This window comes from Saccopteryx leptura, chromosome 6 (genome assembly GCF_036850995.1).
Source record: "Saccopteryx leptura isolate mSacLep1 chromosome 6, mSacLep1_pri_phased_curated, whole genome shotgun sequence".
Classification (NCBI taxonomy): domain Eukaryota; kingdom Metazoa; phylum Chordata; class Mammalia; order Chiroptera; family Emballonuridae; genus Saccopteryx; species Saccopteryx leptura.
The window spans coordinates 161,672,553-161,681,209 of record NC_089508.1 but is presented as its reverse complement, the minus strand read 5'-3'; the positions used below and the strand labels follow the sequence as shown (position 1 = coordinate 161,681,209).

The 8,657-nt window shown below is 46.1% G+C and overlaps 1 protein-coding gene across 2 annotated transcripts in view; it reads left to right on the top strand.

Annotated features, from left to right (window-relative positions):
- Positions 1–431: 431 nt before the first annotated feature.
- The window catches only part of DNAJC18 (DnaJ heat shock protein family (Hsp40) member C18), a 34,835-nt gene continuing 26,609 nt past the window's right edge, over positions 432–8,657 (top strand). For both annotated transcript variants that reach the window (XM_066388401.1, XM_066388400.1), the window contains exons 1-2: positions 432–522; positions 2,474–2,660. In XM_066388401.1, the coding sequence (XP_066244498.1) occupies positions 483–522; positions 2,474–2,660 (227 nt within the window). In that variant the 5' untranslated portion in view covers positions 432–482. The remainder of the gene's footprint in view (positions 523–2,473; positions 2,661–8,657) is intronic.

The following is an 8,657-nucleotide window of genomic DNA, read 5'->3' as shown; positions in this document are numbered from 1 at the left end:
CGCTCTACCACTGAGCCAACTGGCCAGGGCCCACTAGTGTATATTTTAAAACGACATCCCTGAGGAGAAAAATAGTCACAATATCACGCTCTAGCCCCTACTTTGCAAAACTTTTCCCAGGCAGGACCTCACCGCACATACTTAAATATCTTCTGGTTTGGCGGGGCCGAAGCCACTATCCCCACTCTACAGGTGAGGGAAAGCGTGACCTATTGGGAGGGAAAGTTTCCCACGGTGAGCCATTAGCCTCGCAGAAGTCACCAGCAATTACACGTCTCCACAGGTCTTGCTTTCAAGAGAAGAGCCCCCTATTCCCGCATCTCCGAAGGTCTCCCGCGCGGAGCTCGCCGGAAGTTGCAGTCCAATGTCCCGCCGCTTCAATGGGTTGGACTACAATGACCAGCATGCCCCACGTCCCCCCCCCATCTCTTTCAGCCTCGGGCGCGGGGGAGGCTCCGCTGACCTGCGGACTGGGAACGGAAATGGCTGCCACTCTGGGCAGTGGGGAGCGCTGGACCGAAGGTACCAGGTCCTGGCCGTAGGGTGGGACAGGGGGGTTCGGGAGGGGTTAGGGATGGGGCCCTTGAAGGTGCCCGAGGGCTGAGATCCTGGACCTGAGGTGAAGGATGGAGGCCTAGAAGAAGATGTTGACCCTGAGTAGGGTTCCAGATGAGGTGATGGGCCGCCCAGGGCAGGAGCCGGGATCCAGAAACCGGGAGAGCTGCCTCTCGCCGAGGAACCGGCCGGGAACCCAGTCACCCGTGTCGACTTGTAGCCTCCGGCCCCCGGCCCCGCCCCGGCCCGTGCCCCGCCCAGGACCCGGCAGCAGTCAGGCCCCGCCCGCGCCAGGATGGCCAGGGGTCAGCGGGGCAATGCAGTCTCCCGCAGCTTGCTTTCCCTTCCCTTATTATCGCTACCGAACTAGGCCGCTTGATCTTTGGTATCGATTTGGTCATGTCCGTGCAGCCCACGTCAGAACCGATAGGCCGGCTTTTTCCATCCTACAATCAGGCAAAGAGTATTGATCCAATACCTATTATGTCCCCTGCATTATTCTGATCTTGCAACAGGGACTTGACAGACGTGGGCTTCGGAAATCACCACTGAACTCTTAGAGCACTGAGGGAGTTTGACAAGTCAACAGCCAATTACAAAACAGAGCCAGTAAGTCTTGGGCTAAACACAGCAAGGTCTAGTTTTGGGAAGCACACTGACAAGGTACCCAGAACAGCCTGGGTGTCAGAGAAAGCCTTAAGGAGAAAGTGTTACATATGATGACATAAAGAGTGCGTTTGGAGTTAACCAGGCTAACTTAGAGGAAGAGTGTTGCAGGCAGAAGGAATAGAGAAAAGAGAAAGCTTTGTTGATCTGAAAGGAGTTTGGTATGGCCAGAGCATAGATTGCGAAGGAGCCTGTGGTAAGAGATGAGGATAGAGAGGCAGCCTGGGCCCATGATAAGAAATTTGGACAAGGAGCACCAATGGATGTTAAGCAGGAGAAGAATGTTTTTAAAACTTTTTGCAGACCCTGGCCAATTGGCTCAGTGGATAGAGTGTTGGCTCTGGATGCGGACATCCGAGATTTGACCCCCGGTTAGAGCACACAGGAGAAGCGACCATCTGCTTCCCTCCCCCTTTTCTCTCTCTTCCCTTCTTGCAGTCTGGCTTGATTGGTCCCAACCTCAGCCTCAGGTGCTGAGGATAACTGAACTGATTCGAGCATCCATCTCAGATAGGGGTTGCCAGGTGGATCCCGGTTGGGGCACATGAGGGAGTCTAACTCTCTATCTCCCCTTTGTCTCACTTTAAAAAAAAACTTTTCCATATTTTCAAGATGGGACATGAGTGCTCTACCTTCTTTGACTGGATTGCTATGGCCCTCTTTACATATGTTGTGATTGATTGAATTCTCTCCCTTTAAACTATGAATAATGTCATTATGGTCAAGAGTAAATCTTCCCTGTGTGTCTCCTTAATCTAACACATATTAGTTCTATAATTGTTAGTTTAAAAGAATTGAACTCATTTCTACTTTAAATCTTAGTGGTGAGAGGCATTGCAACAAAAAATATTATTTTATGAGCAATGTCACTTCTGATTATGGACCACAAAGAACTAGGCTTTCCCCTGCCTTGCTCAAAAGGCAAGATATTGGGCAGACACCTCTTGAGCATCTTTTCTGGCTCTGGGTCAAAATTATTTGCTGACTGACCTCTCTGTAAGTATGGTGGACATTTTTCTGCTTCATGTTTGTGGCATCATGAAGCATATTTTCTGTATTGTTTTCTCAAGGAAGGTATTTGTCTATTTTTGTATGGGTGCTTAAAAGTCAGCATGATGTTAGTAGCCTGGCCCTTATACTCATCTGTTCATACCTACAAGCAGCCTGGGATAATAGCTTATAAGTTAAAGCAGGTGGCAAAATTGATTTGCAGGTCAGACCAAGGCCTAATAGGGGGGCTGTTGCTTTGCAGCTTACATTGATGCAGTTAGAAGAAATAAATACCCAGAAGACAGACCTCCTGAAAGTCCTGACCCCTGTGGTTGCTGTAACTGCATGAAGGCACAAAAGGAAAAGAAGACTGAGAAAGAGTGGAATCAAACCTGGCAGGGTGAGGGGAGTGCCACCTATACTGAGGAGCAACTGCTTGGGGTACAAAGGTGAGCCTATGATGGGATAATGGAGTGACTTTATGTAGACTGCTTGGCACAAAGTGGTATATAAGTATTGACTGCTATTATTATTTTTATTATTATTATTGAAGCACAAGGGCTTCTTGGCCTCAGCGGCAGGACTAGGTAGAAGTGGAATAGTAGTGTGTAATCTGAGGTATCTGCCCTACTTCTACTGTAAGAGAGGCAGGGAATATAACCTAGATATAACAGACATCTATACAACATTCTATCCCAAAACAGCAGAATACATATTCTTCTCAAGTATACATGGAACATTCTCCAGGACAGACCTCTGTTAGGCCATAAAACAAGCCTTAATAAATTTAAATGGGTTAAAATCATACAATGTATGTTCTCTGAAATCAACAACAGAAGAAAATTTATGAAATTCACAAATGTGAAAATTAAACAACATATTCCTAAATAATAGGTCACAGAAGAAATCCCAAGGAAAATTAGAAAATACTTTGAGATGAATAAAAGTGAAAATACAACATACTGAAGCATATGGGATGTAGCTCAATCAATACTTAGAAGTAAATTCATAGCTGTAAATGTTTACATACAGTTTAAAAGATCTCAAATAAATCACCTAATCTATCTTAACAAACTAAAAAAAAAAGGAGCAAACTAAATCTAAGTATGCAGAATAAAGGAAGTAATATAGAGTAGAAAAAACTAAAATGGAAAATAAAAGGGCAATAAAGGCAATATAACCAAAAGATTTTTTTTTTTTTCCTGAAGCTGGAAACGGGGAGAGACAGTCAGACAGACTCCCGCATGCGCCCGACCGGGATCCACCCGGCACGCCCACCAGGGGGCGATGCTCTGCCCCTCCAGGGCGTCGCTCTGCCACGACCAGAGCCACTCTAGCGCCTGGGGCAGAGGCCAAGGAGCCATCCCCAGCGCCCGGGCCATCTTTGCTCCAATGGAGCCTTGGCTGCGAGAGGGGAAGAGAGACAGAGAGGAAGGAGGGGTTGGGGTGGAGAAGCAAATGGGCGCTTCTCCTATGTGCCCTGGCCGGGAATCGAACCCGGGTCCCCCGCACGCCAGGCCGACGCTCTACCACTGAGCCAATCGGCCAGGGCCACCAGAAGATTTTTTTTTTTTTTGTAAAAGAGAGAGAGAGACAGAGAAGCATCAACTCATTGCTTCACTTTAGTTGTGCATCCATTGATTGCTTCTTATACATGCCTTGACCAGGGATCGAACTGGCAACCTCAGGATCAAGCTGGCTACCTTGGGCTCAAGCCACAGGGTCGAGGCAATGACCCTAGGATCTGAACTGGCAACATTGGATTTTGAACCGGCAACCTCAGTGCTTCATGTTGATGCTCTATCCATTGCAATACCACTGGTCAGGCGAAAAGTTGTTTTTTTCAAAATATTGACAAAATTAACAAACCTATATCTAGGCTAACCAAGAAAAAAAATAGAGAATACTCAAATAACTAAAATCATGACTGGCCTGACCTGTGGTGGCGCAGTGGATAAAGCGTCGACCTGGAAATGCTGAGGTCGCTGGTTCAAAACCCTGGGCTTGCCTGGTCAAGGCACATATGGGAATTGATGCTTCCTGCTCCTCCCCCCCTTCTCTCTCTGTCTCTCTCCTCTCTCTCTCTCTCCCTCTCTCTCTCCTTTCTAAAATGAATAAAAAAAAAATTTTTTTTAGCCTGACCTGTGATGGCGCAGTGGATAAAGCGTCAACCTGGAAATGCTGAGGTCGCTGGTTCGAAACCCTGGGCTTCCTGGTCAAGGCACATATAGGAGTTGATGCTTCCAGCTCCTCCCCCTCTTCTCTCTCTCTGTCTCTCCCTCTCCTCTCTAAAATGAATGAATAAATAAATAAATAAATAAATAAATAAATAAAATCATGACTGAAAGTGGGTACATCACCACTAATCTTCCAAAAATAATGATTATAAGAGAATACTCTGAATAATTGTATGCAAATAAATTAGGTAACCTAGATGAAATGGACAAATTTCTAGACAGATACAGAGTACTGAAACTGATTCAGAAGAAATAGAAAATTGTATAATCCTACAACAAAGAGATCGAATTGATCATCACAAAACTTACCACAGAGAAAATGCCAGGCCAAGATGGCTTCACTGGTAAATTCTACTTAATGCTTAAAGCAGAATTAACTAAACCTTTTTTTTTTTTTTTTTTTTTGTGACAGAGACAGAGAGAGACAGAGGGATAGACAGACAGGAAGGGAGAGAAATGAGAAACATCAATTCTTCGTTGAGGCACCTTAGTTGTTCACTGATTGCTTTCTCATATGTGCCTTGACTAGAAAGCTACAGCAGACAGAGCGACCCCTTGCTCAAGCCAATGACCTTGGGCTCCAGCTGGTGAGCCTTGCTCAAACCAGATGAGCCCACGCTCAAGCCAGCAAGCTCGGGGTTTTGAACCTAGATCCTCCTCATCCTAGTCCAATGCTCTATCCACTGAACCATTGCCTGGTTCGGCTTAATTAAACCTTGATAAACTATTATTAAAAATGTGAGAAGGGAGCACTTTCCAATCCATTCTATGAGGCTAGTATTACCCTGTAATCAAAACCAAAGACATCATAAGGAAACTATCAACCAATGTCCCCATGGGTATAAATTCCAACAACATATAAAAACATAAAAAGGATGATATACCTTGACCAAGTGGGATTTATCCCAGGAATGCAAGGTTGTTTAAAATATGAAAATCGGAAACCATTTGAAGGGAGGGACCCCTGAAAAAATAAATAAAATATGAAAATCAATCAATGTAATATATCATATTAATAGAATAAAGGACAAAAGCCACATGAACATTTCAGTAGGTGCAGAAAAGCATTTTACAAAAATCTAACATTCTTTCATAATAACACTCAACACAGTAGGAATATAAGGGCAGTTCCTCAACCTAATAAAGGCCATCTACAAATAATCCACAGCTAACATAATACTTAATGGTGAACAACTGGATGCTTTCAAGATCAGGAACAAGACAAGTATGTTCATTCTAGCCACTTCTATTCAACATTATAGGAGAGGCTCAAGCCAGGGCAGTTAGGCAACAAAAAGAAGGAAAACTGTATTCACAGGTGATAAGATCTAGTACAGAAAATCCTAAGGAATACACGCACGCACACACAAGCTATTAGAACTAATAAATGAGTTCATCAAAGTTGCAAAATGTAAGATCAATATACAAAAATGATTGTCTTTCGGCCCTGGCCGGTTGGCTCAGCGGTAGAGCGTCGGCCTGGCGTGCGGGGGACCCGGGTTCGATTCCCGGCCAGGGCACATAGGAGAAGCGCCCATTTGCTTCTCCACCCCCACCCCCTCCTTCCTCTCTGTCTCTCTCTTCCCCTCCCGCAGCCAAGGCTCCATTGGAGCAAAGATGGCCCGGGCGCTGGGGATGGCTCCTTGGCCTCTGCCCCAGGCACTAGAGTGGCTCTGGTCGCGGCAGAGCGACGCCCCAGAGGGGCAGAGCATCGCCCCCTGGTGGGCAGAGCATCGCCCCCTGGTGGGCGTGCCGGGTGGATCCCGGTCGGGCGCATGCGGGAGTCTGTCTGACTGTCTTTCCCCGTTTCCAGCTTCAGAAAAATACAAAACAAACAAACAAACAAAAATGATTATCTTTCTATACAATAGCAATGAACAATCCAAAAATGGAAAAGAAATAAATTTTTAAAAAAGTTTTATTTATAACACCATTAAAAAGCATCGGCCTGGCCTGACCAGGCGGTAGCACAGTGGATAGAGCGTCAGACTGGGATGCAGAGGACCTGGGTTCAAGACCCCGAGGTCGCCAGCTTGAGTGCGGGCTCATCTGGTTTGAGGAAAAGCCCACCAGCTTGAACCCAAGGTCGCTGGCTCCAGCAAGGGGTTACTTGGTCTGCTGAAGGCCCGTGGTCAAGGCACGTATGAGAAAGCAATCAATGAACAACTAAGGTGTTGCAACGTGCAATGAAAAACTAATGATTGATGCTTCTCATCTCTCTCTGTCCCTGTCTGTTCCTCTCTCTGACTCACTCTGTCTCTGTAAAAAATAAATAAATAAAAATTAAAAAAAAAAAAAAAGCATCGGCCTGGCGTGCAGAATTCCCAGGTTCGATTTCCGGCCAGGGCACACAGGAGAAGCGCCCATCTGCTTCTCCACCCCTCCCCCTCTCCTTCCTCTCTGTCTTTCTCTTCCCCTCCTGCAGCCAAGGCTCCATTGGAGCAAAGATGGCCAGGGCGCTGGGGATGGCTCCATGGCCTCTGCTTCAGGCGCTAGAGTGGCCCTGGTCGCAACAGAGCAACGCCCCAGATAGACAGAGCCTCGCCCCCTGGTGGGCATGCCGGGTGGATCCTGGTTGGGCGCATGCAGGAGTCTGACTGCCTCCCCATTTCCAACTTTAGAAAAATACAAAAAAAAAAGAATAAAATGCTTAGGAATAAATTTAATAATAGAAGAGTAAGATTGTATGTTGAAAACTATAGTCCTGGGCGGATAGCTTGGTTGGTTAGAGCATCGTCCCTATATACAAAGGTTGTGGGTTTGATCCTTGGTCATAGTATATACAGAAACAGATCACTTTTTCTGTCTCTCTCTAAAATCAATAAGTTTTAAAAAAGAAAACTATAAAACTTGATTAAAAGAAATTAAAGGTCTAAATGGGAAGATAGCCTGTGTGCATGTATTGGAAGGCTTATTATTGGTAATATGTAATACTTCCCAAGTTCATCAATAGATTCAACACATCCCTATCAAATTCCCAGTTGCCCTTTTGCAGAAATTGACAAGCTGTTCCAAAAATTTATATCCAAGAGACCCAGAATAGCCAACACAGTCTTGAAAAAGAACAAAGTTGGAGGACTCTCATTTCCCAATGTGAAAACTTACTACAAAGCTACAGTAATGAAGACAGTGTGGACTAGGATAGGATAGACATGTAGATCAGTGGAATAGAATTGGGAGTACAGAAATAGACCATTATATTTCTGGGCAGTTGATTTTTGACAAGTGTGTCAAGACAATTTAATAGGGTAAAGAATTATCTTTACCAGGCCCTGGTTGGTTGGTTAAGTGGTAGAGTGTCGGCCCCGCATATGGATATCCTGGGATCAATTCCCGGTCAGGGCACACAGGAGAAGCAACCATCTGCTTCTCTACCCCTCCCCTTTCCCTTCCCTTCTCTCTCTCTCTCTCTGTCTCTGTCCTTTCCCTCTCCCTCACCCTCTCCCCCTCCCAAGATGGGCAGAGCATCAGTCCCAGACAGGGTTGCTGGGCAGTTCCTGGTTGGCGCATACAGGAGTCTGTCTCTCTATTTCCCTTCCTCTCACTTGGAAAAGGAAGAAAAAAATAGGCCCCAGCCTGTTGGCTCAGTGGTAGAGTGTTGGCTGGCATGGAAGTCCTGTCAGGGCACACAGGAGAAGCAACCATTTGCTTCTCCACCCTTTCCCCTACTCTCTCTCTCTCTCTCTCTCTCTCTCTCCCCCTCTCTCTTCTTCTCCCGCAGCTATGGCTCTAATGGCTTGAGCAAGTTGGCCCCAAGCTCGGAGGATGGCTCCATGGCCTCCCCTCAGGCACTGAAATAGCTCAGTTGCCAAGCAACATTACAAGCCCCAGACAGGCAGAGCATCACCTGGTAGGGGGTTTGCTGGGTGGATCTTGGTCAGGGTGCATGCGGGAGTCTGTCTCTGCCTCTCAGCCTCTCACTTAATTAAAAATAAATAAATAAATAAAAATAAAAATGAATTGTCTTTAACAAATGTTAGGACAACTGGATAGCCACATACAAAAGAATTAACTTGGATCCCTTCCTTACATAAATACTAAAATTAACTCAAGATCTAATATAGCCTGACCAGGCGGTGGCACAGTGGATAGAGCGTCGGACTGGGATGCCGAGGACCCAGGTTCGAGACCCCGAGGTCGCCAGCTTAAGCGCAGGCTCATCTGGTTTGAGCAAAAGCTCACCAGCTTGGACCCAAGGTCGCTGGCTCG